Source organism: Limulus polyphemus, unplaced genomic scaffold, assembly GCF_000517525.1.
Source record: "Limulus polyphemus unplaced genomic scaffold, Limulus_polyphemus-2.1.2 Scaffold5097, whole genome shotgun sequence".
In the NCBI taxonomy this organism is placed as follows: domain Eukaryota; kingdom Metazoa; phylum Arthropoda; class Merostomata; order Xiphosura; family Limulidae; genus Limulus; species Limulus polyphemus.
In genome coordinates this window covers 21,734-46,308 of record NW_013670707.1, presented here as the reverse complement: position 1 = coordinate 46,308, position 24,575 = coordinate 21,734, and the positions used below count along the sequence as shown (strand labels likewise).

Genomic DNA, 24,575 nt, shown 5'->3' with positions numbered 1-24,575 from the left:
TGTGCCACTGGGGGGGCTACAGCAAGTGACCAATGATTGAAGGGGCTTTGTGCCCATTAGTTTGAGCCTTGAATGGTACTGGATTCAGTGCTTGTACTACATTGAAGGATTACCATCTGATCATCAACAGCTAGAATAGTTATATGACTGAAAATTCCATGACTGAATGAAAGGGTGTCATGACCCTTACTTTCTGAAGCCTCTGAGTGATAATGTGAAATACCATATATGCACTACAATAAATGGTTAATACTCAGTCAGCAGGCACTAAGATAGCTGGAGGGAATAGATATAATACCAAGTACATCAATAATTTGCACAATTGGATTTGACCTCAATTTAAGAATTGGTGAGTACAAGGTTAATTGTGATAAGTGGCCTGGAAAGCAGTATTCCTGTTATTTTCACTGATTATAGTAAGAGAATGTTTCAATTTTGACAATGAAATATTAAATACATAGTGAGTTTTATTGGAAGAAATAAAAATAACAAAAAGACAGTTTTATCTCAGGTTTTATCTGGATGTTCTACAACACACTTTTACTTGTTTCTCATAAATAGTAGTAAAAGATATATTTGAACTGGATCGAGTTGAAATACTCATGAGTGAATAAAATTACCTTTAAATAAAATTCACATACTGTAGCTTAGATAACATAACAAATATAAATTTCATGTACCATGAGTTTTATTTGGTTGTGATACGAATATTTTCAGCTATCCAGATTGGAATATTTTTAATAATTAAATAGTTTTCTGAATATTTTCTTAATGTTCTTTTTTTTCATTACAAGATGCACTACTACTGGAACCAGGCAATATCTACATGACAACAGATGGTAGGAAGAAGAATAAGGCTGGATCAAAAGATATGGCATGTGTTCTAACTGTCCAAAAGGAACAAAAAAGAATTGTATGGCAACAGGTAATTAGTCAAGGAGAGACCCTTAGAAGCCTGGAAAGATTTTGGGGTACACATTCTATGGACGATACAGTGTGCGAGTACATACAAAGCCTGTAGACATGTCATTTTAATACATTATATCATAGTTAAGTGCATTACAACCCTTTAAATCCACACACTCAGCTGAGCTTTTGATCAATGGAATTCACCAGACCTTACATTGGAATCTGTACTTCTATATAGAGGATCAAACTCTGAATTCTTCTAGCTACCTTGATCCTGCCCTAGCCATCAATTTTCCATCTCTTCTTGCAGTGTTTCCAAAGCATTTTCAATTGCTTAATGGACCACTGTAGTGAAGAGATGCCAACCTAGATGAAGATGACAGACATAACACCTAGCAAATGATCAAAGCCACTCTGTCACTTGATCAACAGACACTGGATGTCCAGCCTGAGGCCTGCAGGTGTCAACATGAGAGAAGGAAAGCTGCTGATCTATTCACTAATCCAGTAAAGTGATCATCTATTTGTCTACATGAGTACATACACCTTTTTTTTTGCTTTGTTTTAATAAAGGTTGTTTCACTTTACATCACACTTATCCAGTCTACTTATTTCTCACATAGCTTAAAATTCAGTCTGTTTTCAAATTCAGGTTAGTTCATAAATCTTCTGTTCAATCTCCCATTATAAGCCAGACCTACCTGATATTTGTACAGAAACCAGTCTGTTAATAGCAAAGTACAAGAAATGAGGAAAAACCAACTGGTATAGCACTTACGAATCAAGCTAAACATTCCCATACAACTCTTGCTCTTTTAACAACAAAAATAAATTTCTCAATCAGAGGCTTAACAAACAATTAATATTATGATGTTACTGGATTGCATTAAAATATGAATACCTAAAGACTAAATCTAAGAGCTAACAAAGGTCCTGGTGTGTTTCTTTTAACATGAAATTGATACCCATTACTAGAGAAGCATCTCATGAATTCATGTATTTATTCAGGAATGAGTTTTAAGAGGTACATGCACAACCCAAATGGTAAAAAAGAAAGGATATGTCACAATTAAAGCTCTCAATTTTTCCACAATTAAAGTATTTGAGTATAATTACTTCGATCAGATGGATGATGGCATTTCACATACATATCTTTAGTACAAAAACTTAGTAGCACATTTGGTATTTTGTGACAATAGAGTTGTACTGTTGAATAAAAGTTGGTCACATTTTGAGATGATAAACTTTGTAAATGGACTAACCCCATGCACATTCAGTTAAAACCTTATAATGTATATTACTTTTAGCTTTCAAAGTCAATTTAATATATAAAATAAATACAGTTTATCATATAAAACTATATACATGTACTACTTCTAGGTAAACTATAACCTAGATGTAATCTAAAAGAAAAGTATGTTTAAAATTTATTTTAACATTGCTTGAAAATAAGTTACAAACTTGCAGTGAATAACTGTCTCCTAACTTACAGCTCTTCACAAGACAGATTCATCTTGAGGACAACAAAAACATAGAGATCAGCATGATGAATTCACCATATATACTACAGTGTGGTTAGAGAGGCAAAAGGAAAGTTCTTAGCAATCTCATTATCACTGATGAATCGGAAATATACACTGATGGTAAAATTTATCTTTGAAGAAAATGTTATGGACTGTGCCCAAAACACGAATGTACATATAAAAAATTATGCTCAATATTAAGGAAGATAAATTTAATAGCCACCACATGAAATATAAACAAGAACAAAAACATGAAAAAGATTATACAACTTAAAGCACAATAAATTTTTTTTATTAGAATGTTAAAATAAACTATGTGCACCTTTATCCTGATTATGACACTTTAAAGCACCAAAATATGCCTATTTTAAAATTTTAATATAAAAATTATTAAGCATTAGCTTGTCTTATCTTTTTCATATCAAGTTAAATAAAAGCTATTTTATTTAATAAGAACAATCAACAATGGCATACACTGTACTGTTTGGAGAACACATTGTTTCTGTTTGAATGAACAAATGTGCCCTTATAAAAAGCAAAGTGTACTTTTCTCTCACATCCTTATTTATACCTTATGACATTCATACTATGTAAAAATAAGTTTTACTTTATCAATACCACAAAGAAATTTATTTTGGAGAATTAGATAAATTGTTGTTCAAATTACTCACCTTAACCAAGTCCAACCCCAGCTTCCTACAAAAATAAAGAAAAGAAAAACATTAGATGAATAATTATTTAAGTTAAAAAAAATTAATTATAAACATTAAGTCACACTAAAAATATGTTAATACTTTAAAACCCTAACAATCCACAAATCAAAAGATGGTATGATTAGTCATTAGTATAGAAAAATTTTACCTGTTCAGGAAGTTGGTATCAATTCTGATATCAACCTCAAGATTTACAAAAATTATGTGTATGACTTCCACATGTACAGTGATGGAACTGTGCTCTTTATGAGCACAAATGATAAATAAGGCTGTAATAAAGCAGAGTATTAAAAGTCCTGTAATTTTCTGTGATGCTGACAGTAGTGGGTAGATCAACCAATAGGTGTCAGTTCAAATATGGTAATAGTTTGGTTGCTGGTGTTTGTATCTCCCTAAGTACAATGCATGTATTGAGGTATGTTGGAGTAAAATAGCTGGTATAAGCAGTGGCTAAGATTGTCATGGTTACCATACGTGAGTTAGTGGGCAGTCTTTTGGACTGCAAGCATATGCAATGTTCATATATATGGTCTTATGTAATTATGTTTGGTGTTACACGTCTAATGACATTATATATGAATTTGTTCATGAATGTTATATCACATACATAAATCAAATACACAGAAAGCACAAAGCTCAGGCAACAAATAAAAAAAAAATGAATTTGGCCAAAATACTAAAAAGTAAAGTAAAAATTTGATTATGAGCTTGTGCCACATCACAGGAAGATATGGTGTATCCAATAATATCATTTATGCTGGTAGAAGAATATCTTCAGTTTTGAATCAAAATATTTGGAAGCCATTGGATTCATCATTTGAGATGAAAATAACAGAACTCGTGCTACTGATTAAAAGGTGTTAAACAATTTTAATAATTTTTATTTATAGCTAAGTTAAATAATTTTGTAAATTGAAATGTGTGAGCTAACATCATGATGCATATTCTTTAACATGACATCACACATCTTGTTGCATTTACAAAATGCTCTTATTAATGTAAAATAACTCAGTAAAAGTGAAAAATAACTACAATATATGTATAATTTCCAAACAATTCACTGCATTCTCAGGTAATTTAAAGAACATTACCCAACTGATATTCTTGAAGTTGCACATACAAAAGCAGTGGTTACTATCATAACAACCAATAATGATCAGCAAGAACTTCGTTTCGACAAATTTAAAGTTAATGTTATGTCTTCACAACATACAGAAATAATTTTGTTTGGAATAACTTCCTCATATAGTAGCTAAGAATTTGTCATGATCATAAAACAACTATAGCTAAAACTGGGTTTGGTGTTACAATTTGTATTTATACAGATGACTTAGAATAATATGATAGAACATATCTCCCTTTACTTTAGATCAAGATATTATCAAAGTTTGAAGGATGCTTGCTGGACTATTAAAACACATTAGTGTTAGATTATTTAGTAGAACATGAAATCTCAACACACTGATCTGAAAGAAATTTGTATCATAACATCCACAATTCAGCAATGTTTTTATTTGGTAATATCTAGATTAATCATAAGAAAGTACCAATTGCTTCAAATTTGCTAACTTTGTGCTTTTTTTTTTTGTTTAAACAATAATACAGCAAACTGAACAACAAAAATACATTATGATCTTTATCACCACACACAAACAAAACCTACAGAATCAGCTGAAAAGAACTCAGGCTGTTGTTAATGTTAGCTCTTTGAATGTCACACTTCATTATCCAGGCACACTTATTTACAATAAAATCATGAAATAAATTACATATCTCCTAAATGCACTGACTTCTTAGATTTTTTTAACTATAATGATTAAAATCAGCAATTTTAAATAACAAAAGGTATTGTCAATCAGGTTACCATATCATCTAAATTAATGCAATAAACAAAATAAGTGTGATAACTATACTATTATAATATCACAGGAGGAATTATTTTTATTGCCCTTCGCTAGTGGTGTCATTTATACAATAGTTTGGAACTAAGACGCTTGAGTTGAAAGATTTTCATAATCAGTAGATAGAGACCATACTTATACAGTAGTCAGCCTGACTTTAATTACTTGTGCAGGAGCCAATACTTGCAATTTTTCCCTCCTCTTTCCCATTTCACCTGAGCTCCATTTTGTAGAATCAAACAATGGTAGAAGACTCGTGTATATGTAAGAGATGCCTATGTTGGAGGTTTTGCTACATAATAGCCCAACAGAAAGCATGGCAGTACAATGGTAGTGTATGTCCAGTTCAAAACATCAGTGACCTGGATATTCACAAGTGCTTGGGACACACTTTTTTCAGGCAATTTATGTGTATACATTTGCCTTTAGAAACTGCACTTGATCAAAGGAAAAGCTTTAGCATAACTTAAGTTTGCTTTTAGAGTAGATTGCAGTTGTATCTGATAGTTAAAACTTTCAAATCTACTACTAGCTGAATTTCTGAATTGATTGAAAATTTTTAACGGCTTTTGATATCTATCCCCTGGTGGGACAGCGGTAAGTCTACAGATTCATAATGCTATAACCAGGGGTTTGATCCACTTCAATGGGCATAGCAGGTAGTCCGCAGTGGCTACAACATACATATATTTGGTTATGTTTTCTGTAAACCTGAAGTTCAAAAGTTAAAGTTTACCTATCTCACAAAATGGACTATTACCATTTTAGCAATATTGGCAATATGGAGGACTATTCTACAGTCCTCAAGACTAAAAGATAACCTCAATATACTGATAGCTGAAGAGAAGTATATGAATAAGGATCTGCTGCTTATAGAAACTCAGGATAACCAGGCTTTCTTGGAAGCCATCAACAGCCTCATCCTGGAATCCAAGGAGCCAACAACACAAATGACTCAGGCCATGCAAATTTAAACTTCATAAAACTTGTTTTGGTTTTAATAACAGATTTTCCATAATTCAGCTATACAGATTTCAAAAATATATTAATTTTTTTCTATCACATAAGTATTTTTTTCAAATCAGGGAGAAGAAAAACTCTTACTTAGATCAAATTATTATTTCGTTTACCACAATGAACAATTTTTATTACTATGTTTGTTCAAAAAATGCAAACAAACTGAAGAAAAGGGAAGAACACTGATGTCAAACAAATATGCATCCTCATTCATCCCAATAATTTTTTTGTGAAATCTATGTCTTGTCTCACAACTATGTGTTGTAGTCTTTCTTTTATGTATTGCATCTGGAGCATCTCGTTTCAATGACCAGCAATAATCAGCCATCATGCTGATGTTCCACCTTCCCTGATGTCTTGATGAAACCTTTTCCCTTGTTCTTTGCTGATGGCACCAAGATTTTCAGGGAAACAGTCAATATCTGAATGTAAGAAATGAACTTTCAAGCTCATATTACAAGCCAAGTCTTTGAATTTATCAAGCTTGTTATTGACAACATTTTCCTAATTTAGGTCCTTATTATTTCCTAAACATTTGTCAATTTAAAATTTAAAAGCAATCCACACTTCTTTTTCAACTTTCCTCATTGTCCTTTCAAACTGTTCATCCAAAATAAATTTCCTAATATGAGGCCCAACAAAAATCCCTTCTTTAAGTTTTCCTGCTGAAAGAGTTGGGAATTGTCCACATAGATACTTGAAACAGTTGCCATCTTTGTCTAAGGACTTTACAAACTGCTTCATCAAGCCCAGTTTTACATGAAGTGGAGGCAGTAGGACTTTCTTTGTGTCAAACAAACTTTCACATTCAATGTTTTTTCAATCCTGGTATCATGCTGACTCTGCATGGCTAATGCTTCTTTATCCAGGGCTGATTTTGTGCGCTGCTGTACCATTCACACAAAAAACATGGAAATTTTGTATAACCGGATTGTTGACCTAACAACATACAAAGGAATTTTAAGTCTCCACAAATTAGCTAACCATATTTTTTGTACTTGACCTTATTAAGAAGTTCAAGATTTTCATACATTTCCTTCAAGTGAACCACCCCATAGGAACAGATGTATATATGTTACCATTGTGAAGGAGAACACTTTTTAGACTTCTTTTGGAGGAATCAATGAACAATCGCCACTCACTTGGTTCACAGACTGCAGCTCCTAGTATTGGTATTAATTCAGCAATATTGTTACAATAAACCAGTGAACCTTCTTGTGAAAAGTATGGTATAAACTCTTTCTCATGATTTCTGTACCAGTAAAATGATGTCCCTGGGAAAAGTAAGTTCTTAGCCCAAAGTTTGGACTCCAAAATCTTTGAAGAATCCTTTAGAAGGCCCAAATCACTCACCAAATCATTAAGTTCACCTTGTGTGAAAAATTGTGGTTCACCAGATGTTTCAGGTTGAAAACAATCCCTATCATCATTTCTATTGACATCAGATGAAACTGTATCAAGAGTCTCTGGTGGAGTAGGAACAGGTACATCAGGTCCATGAACAACAGGTATTATAGCAGATTGAAGGTTCAAATAGGAAATTCCCTTTTTATTTCAAGTGTTGTAGCCTTGCATGTTACATGAGCAAAAATAGCAGTCTTCTCCATGGTTTCTAGGTTCATGCCTGACTATTGGAATTTCAAAAGGCAAAGGCTTTTTCTACCTTTAGTCCACTGTCTCAACTCTTTGACATAAACAGTGCAAACCTTGTGCGGAGCCATGATTTGTCTTGGTCCCCAAGTTTTATTCCAAAATACAGGTAATACATTTTTTCGACAAATTCTGTAATGTTTTGCCTTTGTTTCTTTACAGCAAATTTACCACAAATATATAACAGAATATGTTTGGGCCATTTACACAACTTCTTGTTGCCATAGCAATGAATAAGTAATATTGAAAGAAAAAATAATGTCAAAGTTCATGCACAAACAAATACTATCCAGAAATGACACATCATGCAGCCTGTTAACCGTTTATATACTAGCAGTGTGTTTCTCGTAGGTTCTAGAATGATCGATAAGACTCTCACATTGCAATTGGTCAACAGAAATGTATAGCCAGTGGTTGTCAACATTTTAAGAATAACAAAATGTGACCTGATTTCAATGAAATTGATGCACTTGTGTAAAAGTACACATGATGTTTTGTGTAAAAGATGTACAGGATGGAGAAAAACAGATATCATTTTCGGATTCAGCATACAGGAATTACTGTAGAACATGTAAAACTTTCAAGACAATAAAACCACCGCAGGCCTGTGTGATTGTTAAAACAAACTGCTGATGGGTATCTAAGAAATCAGAGTTTGTGAAAGTGCAATTAACAAATACGTATCAAGTTATAAGCTAAAGTATCTAGGAGTAATAGTTTAGAATCACTCAACCATATTCTAGCTGTAACTGAGAAGACACTTAACATGCTTGAAAGATCAAAAACAATAAAAAAGTCATCAATTAATCTGTTCAAATCTACTGAATATATACAGTTTTTTCATCTATTCTATCAGAAAAAAATTAACATCTTAGGTTTAAAGTTGAATGACACAAGCACATTTCCTAGACCCTTTAGTTTTTACTTTGATTAAGTATTTCATGATTACTGCTTACCACAAACCTGTCTTTCTAATTAGACTTTATATTCACTTTAATGAAGTTTGATGGGTTCAAAGTGTATTTGGTGAACATTTTGCCAAAGAGAGCTTTCAAAATCAATAACAATTTTGAATTGTTTTATGAATTAGAAGAACATCAAAAGAAAGTTACTGTAAAATGGTTATTCACTGCTTTAAGCATTAATATTATAACTTATCAACCAAGTTTAAACAACACATCAAGCAATAACAGTTAGTTTAGTTTTATCACAATTAAAGGGAAAGAACGGTCTTTTCATGACTAGAAAATAATGTATTCTTGTTTAATCAAGTATATTCAAGTAAATGTTTTGCATATAATTATTTGGCATCATTGCCAATGGGATGTAAAGGTTTTTAAATTTTTAGTACATGTGTCCTCTATCTTAGACAAGACTTATATACCACAGAAATTGTTAAGTAAGGCTTATACTTATTTGACCCTGTTTCTGTGTCACTGCTCCTCTAAGTGCATCTGTGCTCAAATTGAGGGGTTGATGGTACAGAGGTTTAAACAAGTTAATTTTTATGAGGTTTCTTTGGGTTTTATATGAGGTTTCATCTCTCTTGGAATGTATTGTAAGAAAGCATGATAATTAAAAATCTAGAATTGTAGGATATGATGCAAAGAACTTTGGGTCTGCCTTAACATTGTGAAATGTCATTATTCCAGCTTTCTCTTGCCTTCATCTTGTACATGACAAACTTTCTCCTTCTCAAACAGCCAAAGTTTGTTACCATAGAAGTCAGCCATTTTGATAAAGTCCCAGAAAACCTTGATTTTTTTGTTCATATAAAGATTTTGATTTATTTATACTCTTGTTTTTACTTCTTTTTCTTTGCTGCCAGGATTTGATTTACTCTCAGCTTAAGTTATCTTAGAATCTGATTATTATTGTAGATACCTAATACTTAAATGTTGGACATAAATGTACCTGAATATCTTGGCTAAGATATTAAGTTATATGTTCACAGTTTCTTATAAAGACAAGGGATCATATTTTTAAAATGAAAAAAAAAGTAAATGTTCATGCTTACATTTAAGTGAGTTAATCAGGGTCATGGGAATTGGTAAGACCATGACCTGACCACTTTTTCATGACATCTATATCTACAACTTATGTATTAAAACTTGCTTCTTTTAATTCAATACATGACGTTGTCTGTATGTAGTTACAATGGCCCAAGATTCAATCTCATAGCATTGAATTTTCAAAACTTTTCTGGGGGAGTATACCCCCATACCCCTAGAAATGACAATGTAACAATGGCCTGAATATTGAAAATTGCTTCCTATGGCAATGTTAATATTTTATGTTTTCAAACTACATAATATATATATATATAATTAGGTCAATATGTTAATTTTGCACTAATTTAAATATGTATATAAACTTGTCCAACAGAAACATATTGCCAGAACTTCCAGATGTGCAGTTTTTTGAAGAAGTGAAACACTTGAGGATAAAATAAAGCTCTAGCTCAAGCGCTGCTAGAGTATATTGATGATAAGTGACTGCTTGTTGTGCCAATTGTTGATTAAACAACATTCTAAAGCACCAAGATTACAGTAACTAACATGACCACTACAAGTAAAAAGCTATGTAAGGTTAATGATTAACCACTTGTTGTTTAGTCCAAGAGCTGAAAGACCTATTGGATAAACAAATCCAAAGCAACACAGAAAACATAGACTTATCTTGTCACTGAAATGTTTCAGTGAAGCATAAGCAACAAATTAAACAGGACACACACACATTTCAGCTTGTGCTTAAAGTTAGGCCCAAGACCAGTTAAGTGATTCCTGCAGTAAATATGTGGAGCATTTAGTCTAATATCTGATTAAAGCTTAAACTTGCAGCTTTAGACATCTATATATACTTTTGGTGTGGCATAATATTTTCCCATGAGGGATATTCAGAAAGGAACAGGAATTTCCTAAACATCAAATATGAGCAAATTACAGGTGACAAGAAGGTCAGGTTAATAGGTAAATACCTGTCCAAAAGATGTTCTCCTGCAATCTAATGATGTCATAACTCATTGATAAGTATGATCTGATACACAGTTCTTCACGATCCTATTGGAGAACACTACCAGACAATTAACTGATGTCATTAAAACAGTGTACATTTGTAACACCACACCAGAATGGTGGAGCAAGTGAATTTTGATTAACAGGTAATGCTTGGTTTCCAATATACTAAAAATATTGTTTTATGTATGTTGCTTGTAATTTGATGTAACTGGCATATTGTTTTTCTTTTCTGAATATACCCCATAGATATATTTTAAAATACAAGAAATAGAACTTGACCTACAGTTAAAACCCATTATGTCATTAACTTAAAATCATTACAAATACCAGAATATCTCAACACCTCGAAGTACTATAATTTATTTTACTGTTTGCTTTATAAACCTATTTATAGGTTATTTTTTAAAGGCATATTTGATTTTTAAAATGTTACAACAAGATATTCTTTAACTGACTTTTAAAGTAGATACCTCATTTAGTTTCAAGCAAAACTTTTTCTATCATTGTTTATTTGCAAGTATCCATATCAAAAACTAAATTTAAATTTAAAAGTTTGGAGATGGGTAATGAAGAAAACTTGATTATAAATGTATGATGTTTCAACAAGATTATGTCATCATGCTAAATGTATCAATCATATATAATATGGTTTTTGATTTTCTATTTCTGAAAATTCAATCTACCAGTTTTATTTGTTGTTATCAGACTAAATAAAATTCATGGAAAAATAAGTGACCTAAGTATTTATAGTACAGGTTGTGTTGTTTGTTTTAGAACAAAGCATATTGGACTATTTGCTGCGTCCTCCACGGGAAATTCAACCCCGGATTTTAGCATTGTCAGTCCGTAGACTTACAGCTGTCCCATCGGGGTACTACGGTAAAAGCATTCAATAAAATACTTACAACACTCACAAACAATGGCTAAAGTTGTTGGAATAAATTATGCAACTACAGTAAGTGAAAATCAGTAATACAGCAATTGATTTTAAGAAAAAAATGCTAAACTTTAGGGAAGTTTTTCAAAGATATTATTTTACATGTTTCTATCCTCCTCTTATTAATTTCTAAGATAACAATGTGTATTTATTTGCTGTTTTAGCTAAATAAGAGATATTTAATAAAATTGCTGTATAAAACTGAATATCTTCCTTGTAAAACATGAAACGGAAACAAACCCAATTAATCATTATTAAGATATTCAATAGTTTGAAAAAGCATATATGATATGATACAATATAGTTATAAATTTAACTGTGGTTAAATCACAATTCAATGAAATATTTTATGCTTCTAGATATCAAAAGAAACCCACTTTTAAAAAAAAGTTCAAAATCTTTCATTTAGTTAAACAAAATCACTGAATCCTTTCATGCTCATATACATTAAACTTTTAAATTGTAATATTTCTATGTTTTCATAATTTCTGTTTATGAGCTTATACAATTTCTTTACCTTCTCTTATATAATTAACAGCTTAAATTATTAACAGATAAAAATATTAAGAACTTAAACAACTGTACTCTTGTAGTTTATAACATATATAAACAGTAAATCTTTTGTATATTAAAAATTATATATATATATATTATATACATGGCTTAAAACTTAACTGTGTGTTTGACTTAAGCTTACCTCCTGAATAGATAGGATGCAGGTCAAACCGTAAATCAGCACACAAACAGCAGCAACAGCATGAGCACGAGAAGAAAATGTTTAATTAGAAGCACATCTATCATGCAGCACTTGTACAATTTTGATTTTTAACTTAACGAAAAATAAAATAAATGAAATTAGCTCTAATACATGCACTGAAAACAAAATTGAATACTAAGTTGTAAGTTAAACAATTATTATTTAATTTACATTGACAAAATTGATAGCCATGCATTTGTTAATTTCAATTATGCTTAAATATTAATTATATCATACTTGCAATTAGTGTTTTGACACGTACAAAACGTTAATTTATAAATTTCACCAATCTGATAAAAATTTAAAAATAATTGTTTGAATCAACTTTAATCTACAGCACCTATAAAAATAAGGATCATGATATTATTGTTAAAATAAATGAATGTTCTTTTTTATCAATGGTTTAAATAATCGTAATACAAATACTGCAGAGGAGTTTGAAAAGATATAAACAAATTACTTAGTTTAAAAGCTTATTAGATACAAAAATAAGTTTCTAAGCAATTATTGCTAATGAGAGAATTTGTACATTAAATATTCATCATATTTTGTACCAGATTGCACAATAATGATCTAAAGCTTATACAGGGAAAACATATATATATACACTTGTATAATGAATTAAGAAGTTAATCACAGTGAAAATTATCATTAATTTTTTGCATTAATAATTATATTTTTAAGGCAACCTTTATAATATGAGAGACACCATAAATTACTATAGCTTTTAGCATCAGTGCAACTTCACATTAAGAGTCAATATACAAGCTGGCTATAAAATATTATAACAATGGCAAAAAAAAGTCACAAAAAATAACTTAATTGTTGTTGGGGACACCAAAATAAGATGAAAATGAAGAAAACTACTTAGATTAGGCTTAGCAAGCAGTGGTCAGTTGTGAGATGTTTGTGTCTAGAGTGATTTGATCTATTTCTTTAGTTGCAAACAAAGCTGTTTTAATAGCTTCGTTTAAAGTAACTAGACTGTGAAATCAAATTTATTGTTAGTTTTCTTTTTAAAACTTAAATTTAGAATTTTCATTCGAAACTCAATAAATTTTATGAAATAGAAATTAAATAAGTAAGTACAGAATTGTAAGGAAGAAAGTGAAAACACATAAGAAGAGCACTTAAACACCTGGCCAGTTTACAGATTATCTGTACAGGAGGAAGATGACCACTGCTCAGCACTGATATAGTGGTGGCAAATGATTTTTTTCAATCTATACGCTATTTATTCCGTCAGAAAAAATAATTCTATGTACAATCTTACCTTTTTTGTTAGACACAGGAACAGAATTCAATCAGAATGCTAACAAAAATGTGGGGTAACAAATTAAGGCATGGGAAATAATTTCTTACCCAACTTATTATCTCCTTTGCTCTGCTTTCAAAGAGATGCTCTAATTTTTGTATATCTACTGCTGCAGGATTTAATTCATCCCATATTGTTTTTTTCTTTGATAACCTATTTATTAGCATTGGATCAGTCTTCACTTCTTTCCAAAAGAGCTTTACAGTTTTCTTATTCTTTGGAATTGTTTTTTGCTGTTCTTGTTGTTGCTGCTGTTGTCTCTGTTGCTGTGCTTGTTTAGACCAAGGTGGTGCTTGTGGGGCTTGGAAACCAAATCTGGAGCCTCCCATAAAGGGAGGAGGTGGAGGTTGTGGAGGACCACTCTGACCAGGGGGTGGAGGAGGTGGTGGCATGCCAAGTGGAGGAGGTGGTGGTGGGGGACCATATCCTGGTAGTAAGGGTGGTGGGGGAGGAACCATACCCATAGGAGGTGGAGGAGGTGCCCCACCCATTGGGACCATTGCTGGGGGCTGTAAGATATTAACATCATCTTCATCCTTCAAGTCTGTGAAGTCTAAATCATTAATTAAAAGTGGTTTGTTGATAGTCTTGACTAACTGATCCCACTGAATACCACTCTCAGACTTTCGGAGATCAGGAATAGAAGAATTGCTTTTTTGAGGTACTAAAGTAGTCAACCGATTTTCTGGGCGAGTACTGGCAGCAAGACCTTCCTTTGCCCGACTTATGATGCCACTTGAATCACCAAGTCTAGAGCGATTATCGGATAGAGGTCGAAGGTTAGTATCTTGTTTTTCTTTAAATTTTTCTTGCATATCATGCACACTTCTCTCTTTAACTAGCTGTGGCTTTGCTGGTCCTTCCTCTTTTTTCACAAAAGGTGGAGGACGAGCAGCCTGACTAACAGGAGAAATGGGAGAAGTTACAGGAGTCACTGACTTGGTATCTTCCTCTTGGCTTTTCCCATACATCATTGATAACATCCAAGATTTCTTATTAGTATCACTTCTTGTGTAAGGGGTAGGCCCATGTTTTTGTTGGGGAACATCAGAAATACTATTCTGTTTTACTAACTGAGCAGGAGTTTTTTGGTCTTGTTGCTGTTTAGATTCTTCTCTTGAGTGCATTCGTGTAAGCTGGTGATTTTTTCTATTTTCATCTTCTATTCGATTTTCAAAGCGAGATCTTTGACGCTCGACTAAAGAAGCTGGAAGAAGAAGAAAATGATAGAAATGTATAATCAACTTACTAACAAAGTGTTTATAAATCTCTTTGTATTATAAATAATAATAAACCATTAGAAATAAAACTGATGGAAATACTGACAATATATATTTTTTCTGTTTAATCAACATAGAATTAGCCATAAACATCTACAGACTGTAAACTCTTTAGAGATATATTTATTTAAAGTATTTAAAGATCCCACAGTTCAAGGTCATTCCACAGTTCTTAAGTTACTTAAAGCACATGATTATCTTCCATTAAATAAAAACTGGATTATACATTAATATACGTGCTAACTTCAATTGGAATACATTCATTTGAATACAAATTTGTATTACAAATCTTAGATGATTCTCAGACTCAACAAGGTATACTTACGCTTCTCAATTTTTTCAGTGGGTTTTTCTATGCTTCCAACTGAATCTATGCTGCCTGTTGAAGATACACTATCTGTGCGTTGATATATGACCCCCTTACTGTTTTCTTCTTGCTCTTTAATAAGGGAACGGTTACGAGCATCACGTTCTCTTCTTCTTCTTAATGCAGGAGTTATTCCATTTACATCTGTAATAAAGGTTACACATAAAATAGTCTAAATTCTCAGGTTATAGCATCCGAAACGTAAAAAAAGACATATATATATATATTAATTCTATACAAGTCTCTCACATAAGAAGTTGTGGCTCTGTTTATTCAGTATCTGTGACTCAACAAACAGGATTCCAGTCACATCAAAATGGAATAAAACTAAGAAAAGAAGTCCACTCTGTTAAGTTGTTGGTAGTATGACAGGAAACATTAATAAAATAACAAACTTTCTTTCATTATTGATGTATTTTTCTTTTCTATCATCAAAAAGTCATATGTAATCTATGGTGGAAAGTTACAAGATGAAATGTTTATCTTATTATATAGAACTCATTAATATTCCACAAATTAAAACTGTTCATGCCTAGAATAAAAATATAATCACCAGCTATATTTAACTATTTGAGTTAAATCATTGCTGATGTTACAAGATAAGATAGAACTGAGTTAAATGGATAATATGTGCATTCATGATTCATAAAATGTCATTTCATTTTAGTTGCTCAAGTAGAACACCTAAAAAAACATATTTTGTTTAGAAGTACATTCCATCATACTTTTGAGATGCCTCGATATATTATAAAACCCTGTTCTATTAGCTGTGTACTGTATTCAGTTTAATGTTACTATGAATGATATATTATTCTTTACCATCTGTATAAAGAAATCGAAATGAATAATTGTTGTTTTGAATATTTTTGTGTAAGTCCTGTGAATTTGATTTAGGTTATAATGTAGTCTTTGAGAAATCATATGTTTCTTCAATATATTGGTAACTAATAATATTTGTGACCTTTAACCCATTTTGGACACAAAATTTCTACTTTTTTTTTTCTCACACATACATTGGCAACCCTATATCATAAATCATTTATTGTTTAGTTTTAATTTACTAGTTACCTAAATTATTCATTTATGGGTTAATGATATGCAAAGCTATTCCTGAAAGAGTTTTCAGAGAAATAATCTCAGTTGTTGCTTTCAGGAGTGTAGTATGCAAATATTACATGCCTTACCAACCATCATGGTTATGCTGAGACCTCCTGGAGCAGTCAGTTAAGTGAACTGCAGGGATTTGCACCCAAGCTCTCCCTCACTGGATACAGCTAGAGATATGCTTGCTTATCCACCTTACAGTTTCCTGGCAGCATGGTTTCTATCATAGCCTATACATGATGTACCCTTCACAAGTCAGGATCCTCTTAATGTGAGAGGAAAAATATTGACACTTTGTTCGAAACAGAATCTTGTGTTCAAACAGTATTAGAAGTGACATCGCCACCATGACAATATGTTACTTGAGTGAGAGTTTAATATTTGGCAGAATGTAAGAGCTACAGCTTCTACAGAGGAGTTGATGCTAATGTTAAAACTAGCTTTACAGTCATTCACAGAGTGACATACATAATAATAGGTTATCCTTGCTAAAATTAGCAGTCGTGAGGCGAAATACATTATGCCTCTGTCATTTATGGGATCAGCAAAGGAAGTTTTAGATCACTTCATTAAGTGGTTTTGCCAGGTAGTTGCATGGAATTCTGGGACCCAGGAACAAATATGCAACATCTTCTATTTAGTTTGGGTGGCCCAGTGCTACATGCAGTATACTGCTTGGAACCTCAAGAACTCCGTAGCAGGGAAACCACTGTCACAGAATTGTGTCAATGATTTTGATCGTGTAATCAAGGCAATCTAGAATATTTTCAAGGCTGACCTCTAAGTAAATGCAAAAAAAAACTAATTCAACTGTTGCTTATAGACAAAATAATTTCATAGAACATATCAAAAATCTCATAACACCTTCTGTAAGGAATAGTATGAAAATTATGTTCAACGTTGTGAATATTATGGAAAACTAAAACGATGATATACTTTAATCTGGATTTCTGTTGAGTTGTGTAACTAGAAAAGATGGGCCCTCCTACATAAAAAGTAATTAGGCCCCCTACATTTATCTCCCTATAATTGTAATTACGATTCTGACTGATTAGGGTCCCCTTTTGGTTTGTTTGAGCACCACAATTAATAAAAATGTTCTTGACTTTTCAGAAGAAAGTCATGTTGTAACACTTTCAACTAAGCTTGCCATCAAAATTGATAATGAACATGTGAAGGTTGACCCTCAAATTTTCTTCCAATGATTGGTGACAACAGTGGAAAATCTGTGGCTTAATGTGCTAGCACTTTCAATATCCCCCTCTTCTGTTTGACCTGTCGGGTCTGTCTAGAGAGCCAAACCAAACAGCTTTTTCTAACTGTATTTGGAAAATGGTCCATAGCCCTGACAGCAGAGGATGCACACGGAGCACACACATCCAGTATGTACTAGATCGTGGCTGACTTCTAAATCGGGATGTGTGGCAATGTGTAGTTACATAACTGAGCTGTACTTTGACTATGTAAAGTGATATGGAATTTGCCATTGTTTTTTACGGTTACAATAAGCATCAACAAAGGATGTGATGCACATACAAAGAGCAGTGTTGTTGGTGTTACAGTTCATATTTCCTCTGCTAATAAGCTTGGTGGTGCACTTGAAGAAACTAGTCGTTCCATTTACCACATCCTTGGAAATACTGATCTCTTGACTGTTCAGAAAACAATCAAATCAGCCACTAAACATATGTCTGTTTTGATTGGAGAGGAAACCAAACTCCGTATCTTATTTCTTTACCCATCACTGAAAGAAATTTTCAGGATAGAATCAAAAGCCAACTACAAAAAAACAAACCATAGAACGAAATATTAAGAAAGCTAATGGAATTCTTGGCAATAATTTTTGCAAACACATTATTTTGCCTCTGCTCTACTAGGATGCAACACTACTTCAAGATGGTATGGCTTTGGCAAAGGGGTGTCTTTGAAGAAGTTACAGAATGACCATATATTCATCAAAAAAGGCAGAAAATTTCCAGAACCCATCCACCCCTGATAGAGATAAGGCCTTAGTTAGCATATACAGTATTATACATAAAAACAAATCACTGAATCATCACGACATATTCTAAATTAAAAACATGTTGAGTTATTTTTATTGCAGATATTTCAGAACTTCATAATGTCCAAAGGCAAAACAAACTCATATAAAGAAAATTTTAAGTTCAAGCATTTAACATTATGTCTCATTATCCTTAGCTAAGATAATGAAGGTGATGAGGAATGCTTTCTTCAAACATTTGGAGATACTCAGAGAGAACTGAGCTCCAGGTATCTTTAAGTACTGCCCACAGTACCTACTTTGATTTTCTCCATCAAGATAGTCTAACACCTTCAATGGTACACAGATCTCGGTTCTATAGAGGCTATTCTAAATATACACGGGTTCCATCTCCTTCCTTTCTATTAAGATACTGTTTTGCTGTGTGTTTGGGTTTGTTAACATCTAACACCTTCAATGGTACACAGATCTCGGTTCTATAGAGGCTATTCTAAATATACACGGGTTCCATCTCCTTCCTTTCTTTTAAGATACTGTTTTGCTGTGTGTGTTTGGGTTTGTTAACATCTAACACCTTCAATGGTACACAGATCTCGGTTCTATAGGGGCTATTCTAAATATACACGGGTTCCATCTCCTTCCTTTCTATTAAGATACTGTTTTGCTTTGTGTTTGGGTTTGTTAACATCTAACACCTTCAATGGTACACAGATCTTGGTTCTATAGAGGCTATTCTAAATATACACGGGTTCCATCTCCTTCCTTTCTATTAAGATACTGTTTTGCTGTGTGTTTGGGTTTGTTATCATGCTGGAAATGAAACTTCTTCCACTAAATGTCCAGAAGAAACAGTATGTTGAACAAGTATTTGTTATATTAGGCAGAATCTAGGATTCCATAAAGACAACAGAGATCCTCAACTCCAGTTGTGATGAAACAGTCCCATATTGAAGGATGTAAAAAATTTTCTGTAAACTCTCACCACTCCCGAGATGAATGTACCGGTGTCTACTGATTCAAAAAAAATCTCAAACTTTGACTTGTCAGATCAAAGCACTGTTCTCCACATATTGTCCTTTTTTTTTCCCCAAATGTAAGTCTCTTTCATTTGTTGCCTTTTCAGGACAAAGGTTCTATTTCTGTAATGCACTCTTTTCAATTGTTAGGTTTACATCTGTTTCTGAATGACATATGACTAATTGGGGTTCTTAATGATTTGGAAAGCTTCCAGACCTGCTCTTGTTATCAGTGCTATCAGTTTTGATGTATCTTTTAAGCTCCAATTGTAGATATTATGGTATGTCTTACTTTATCAGAAAGTTCCATCTGGGGACCATACTTCATATTTGAAAGTAGAATCGTCATGTTAGAGTTACAGACTAAAGCAAGTTTTATCTACTTTCTACAAAAAGAAAAAATGGAATGGAAATTTTTTTAATAAGATTAATAAGTATGTAGAATGCTTTTTGATGTTCGACATCAGTATAACAGTTACAGCACTACAACATCTAAAAGCTGCATGCTCTAGTGTTCAGAAACTTAACTACTTTCATTTCTAACATTCTTAAATCTCATTTTTTAGAATTCATTCATATCAAACACATTATTTGGATGGTATATTTAAATAATAAGTGTTTTAAATTGACATTGTTATTATATTTCATCCTGGATATATTTTGCACATATTTTGACATATGAGGTCTTCCAAGAAGGTTGGTATGAGCAGCACATATGTAGAAATCCATACACTTGTATACTGACAAGTTTAATAGATTATACTATTCTTTTATGGCATATTTTCAGGATAAACATGGATAGAAAATTCTGTTACATTCTGTCATTAGGAATATGGAAATATTGACAGGCACACCTCTGTCCAAATTACAATGACATATCACCTGTTCTGAGGTGTCCATTGTAGTTGCAGCTTTGCATTGGCAGTGTTTTATGGACTGTAGTGGAGTAAGTAAGCTGTGTTACCTCACTTAGAGTGTGAAGCAATGAAGAATGTAATAAGTTACATGTAACATGTTTGTTTTCTGTGATAGCAATCAATTAAATCATGAACATCTTTACTAAAGTTTGTCTAGGTATGAAGAGAACTTTACATATACATGAAACTTGGATATATTTATGTAAATAAGTGCTACTTAATGGATATTTCATGTTTCTATTTATGAAATATTCCAGAACCTTAGAATTTACCATATTTGAGTTCTCTCACCTGGTTGCTTAGGCTGGCTAGTACCATTTAATTGCAGTGACCCTCGATTTGAGTCTGACCCTTTGAGTGACTCCTTATTTTCGTTTCCTTCTCTATTGTTAAGAAAAAAATAAATTTCAAATAACCAAAATATTTTAATTAAAAAAACATTTAAATATTTTTGGTAAAGAAAAAATTATTAACTTTGATAAATAGAGATAAATATCTTATATAACCATATAACTGACATACGTTTTCCTCCACTGGTTGAATGGTTCCTCAGGAGTTTTGTGGATGGAAGGACTATAGGGCTTGTTCTGACCTGATGATGGGAAGTTACCCACAGAATGTCGTCGACTTTTTCTTCTATCATTCTCATCAGGATGAGATTTTCTGCTACGTGGAATTTGCCTGAAACAAAACAAAAAACATTATCACTTAAATATAATCAAATGAAAACACCAACTGCATTTGATTGACCCTCAAGCATAAGCTATATGAACCAGGACTGAAAGCAAAAATATTAGTTTTGACAAATGAGTTTAACTTTTTTAGTGAATAATATATAGTTTCTTAGTATTTCAAACACATCAACATAGGAAAAGAACAACAGCTATACAATGTACATTTGCAATCACGTGTATTTATTTTTTTTCCAGAATGTTATTGGTAATCATAAGTTTACATTAGGATATATGACTTAAGAAACAAAGACAGACCGATAATATGACAAAAATTATGTTCCTGGATTTTACTAAATGAAGAAGCAGTGTCGTATACTTAAAAGTTAAGCTGAAACGTAAAATAACAATATGCCTAGAAACCAAGAATATTGTTTGTTATTGAATTTTGCACAAAGCTACTCAAGGGCTACATGCACTAGTCATCCCTAATTTTAATGCAATAGAATATTTAAGTATTTCTACATTATTCCAATGACCCAATTGATACTACGTGAAGAGTTCGTCACATGTTACACCAAGGCTGAATCACAAGTTCCTAATTTATCACTGGCATTTTTGTTTTCTTTAATTCGAAACTTCAACTTTCTACTTGTCTGTTTGATAACTTAAATCACAACTAAAAGAGATGATATATATTCCACATCTGCCCTTTACTTCAGTTTTATCTTTGACACCATTAAAGATATTAATTAATTTTAACTGAGGAGTAAAGGTTATTTATGTTTTTCATGAACACATTATCTATTTTTGTTGACAATGATGGCAAACATATTCTTTCCTTGTTTCTCTTACTTATTGTCTGTAGTGTGATACATTCAGAAATCTGTAATTTATTACAACGTTTCTTGTATATCCTATCTATGATCTAAGGTTCATAACCTCTATCAGTTGCTATATATTCAAAATAATTCAATTCTAACAATAAATCTTTATTAAATGAAGACATTAACAGCCCTATGAATAAAAAAAGAAAATTTTTTGTGATAACTGGTAACATGAACTTGCATGTGGCAGCATGGCAACTGAGAATGCCTTCCCTTCTTTCTCTCTCTTTTCTTTTACAGAAACATCCAAAAAAATTCAAACAACCCTCTTGATAAGTTAAAAACTAGTGATTCAGCCTTGGCAGAACCTGTGGCAAACTCTTCTCATTGTATTGATTAGAATAATGTACAAATACTTAAAGAAGTTAAGTCAAAAAATGAATTAAACATGAGAGAATCATTAGAAATAGCTGAAATAGACTTAGGTTCCAGTGCCCCGGAAGTGAATTTCTGTAAATCAATTTTCTAAATGTACAATATATGTAAATTGTACATGTAAATTTACTTTAATTTATAAATGAAATTTCCTGTGTTTTTCTGATCACCCGAAGATGGTGGAGGATGTTCAACCAAAACATGTAGTTTATTAATTGTATATTTGCTTTTAACGTTATAAAATAAATTATGGTGCATTTTAAAAACATCAAAGTCATCAACTGATTTTATTAAATCTGTACACAAGAACTGTCAGTCAAACATATTGTTCATATAGACCTATATGTAGTTCAAAAGTTAAATATTATAGTTTTTGTAAGTACTTTCAGGCCCACATAAGTCCTAGGGAAAGTTGACACTTAAAATTACATTTATGATAAGGAAGTCAGGCCTTGTCAGTTTATACTATCATACTTCTGGTAAAATAAAAAAGATCTTCCAGATCTAAAGAGGTTATAATTATATTGTATAGGTCACTGGTTAGGCTACATCTTTAGGAAGGATATTGAAAGGTTCAGATGATGGCTACTAGGAAAGGGTGCCATAAAATAACAGATTAAGGTCTTTGATATTGTTTTCACTTGAGGGTTATTAATTGGCCTATAGAATGGATTGGCTTCAGATGTGTTTGATGAATAAATTTAAGGGAGTTTAAGGGAATGTTTGTTAAATATTTGAATGATAAGGGTTGGCTTTGAGTTTATATATATATTTGTTTATTTGTTTTTGAATTTCGCGCAAAACTACACAAGGGCTATCTGCACTAGCCATCCCTAATTTAGCAGTGTAAGACTAGAGGGAAGGAAGCTAGTCATCACTACCCACCACCAAATCTTGGGCTACTCTTTTACCAACAAATAGTGGGATTGTCCGTCACATTATAATGCTCCCACGGTTGGAAGAGTGAGCATGTTTGGTGGGATGGGGAATTGAAACCATGACCCTTAGATTGTGAGTCTAGTGCCCTGACCACCTGGCCATGCTGGGCCCCATTTATATATATATATATATAAGTTAGTTTGGTGAATTGGACAGCCTAAATAGACAAACAAGTCCCTTGTTCTCATTAAACGCCATATTACATTAAACAATAAAGAAATATAACCACACTTCAAAGATATGGTTTCTTACTCTTCCTGCATTGTGTATTTTTATTGTTTTCAGTTAAAATGAGTGACATTGACAGTTTAATATATCAAAATCCAATGATGGGAATAGCCATGAACAATTAGTAAGACATATTATAGAAGAAAAAACGTGCTTATTATGTTTCTCCTTACCATACATTTCTTTGGCAGTTTTTTATAATGTTTAAGTTATTAAAATACATCAGAATCTTTAATATCAAAAGCATAAATGTTTCTTATTGTAACTAAGCATAAAAATCTAGTTGTTTCATGTAAAATAATAACACTAATGATAACAAAAATTATCTGAGGAAATCACAAATATTTTACTATTTTAAAAAAATGACGTACATGAAATTGAATTTTGCTATAAAATACTTTTGTAATAATTAATAATGGTTGGAGACAGCTTGAATGGGTAATGAAGAAAAACTTTAATATAAGTTTAACATAACAGCAAATGTACAATGTTTAGACAAGGTTTTGTCATCATCAGGTACAAGTAATTTATGCTGACACGGATATATATATATATATATATACTGTATTGAACAAAGAAGTCACATGATCGGAACTTTTGCAAAACTTAGAAGAGGTATCTAGGCACCCCGGTGTGTCGGTTTATTACCTTTGTAATAATTACTTTCTCCTTAGAACCATTGAACCGGAACTGTTGCAAAACTTAGAAGAGGTATCTAGGCACCCCAGGGTGTCGGTTTATTACCTTTGTAATATTTACTTTCTCCTTAGAACCATTGAACCGTAACTGTTGCAAAACTTAGAAGAGGTATCTAGGCACCCCAGGGTGTCGGTTTATTACCTTTGTAATATTTACTTTCTCCTTACTTTTTTTACTATACAGTGGGCTTATAGCACTCACATCCACTTTATTTTTTTACTATACAGTGGGCTTATAGCACTCACATCCACTTTATTTTTATTTTTTACTATACAGTGGGCTTATAACACTCACATCCACTTTATTTTATTTTTTACTATACGGTGGGCTTAGTCATTTTTTTATCGAAAA

General features: G+C 32.2%; 1 protein-coding gene across 1 annotated transcript in view; it reads right to left on the bottom strand.

Annotated features, from left to right (window-relative positions):
- Positions 1–24,575, bottom strand: part of LOC106472118 (FH1/FH2 domain-containing protein 3-like) — a 65,782-nt gene that overhangs the window by 21,264 nt on the left and 19,943 nt on the right. The window contains exons 8-11 of the mRNA XM_013932745.2: positions 20,948–21,106; positions 20,717–20,808; positions 15,345–15,530; positions 13,787–14,946 (exon numbers count right to left, since the gene is read on the bottom strand). Coding sequence (XP_013788199.1) covers positions 13,787–14,946; positions 15,345–15,530; positions 20,717–20,808; positions 20,948–21,106 — 1,597 coding nt within the window. The remainder of the gene's footprint in view (positions 1–13,786; positions 14,947–15,344; positions 15,531–20,716; positions 20,809–20,947; positions 21,107–24,575) is intronic.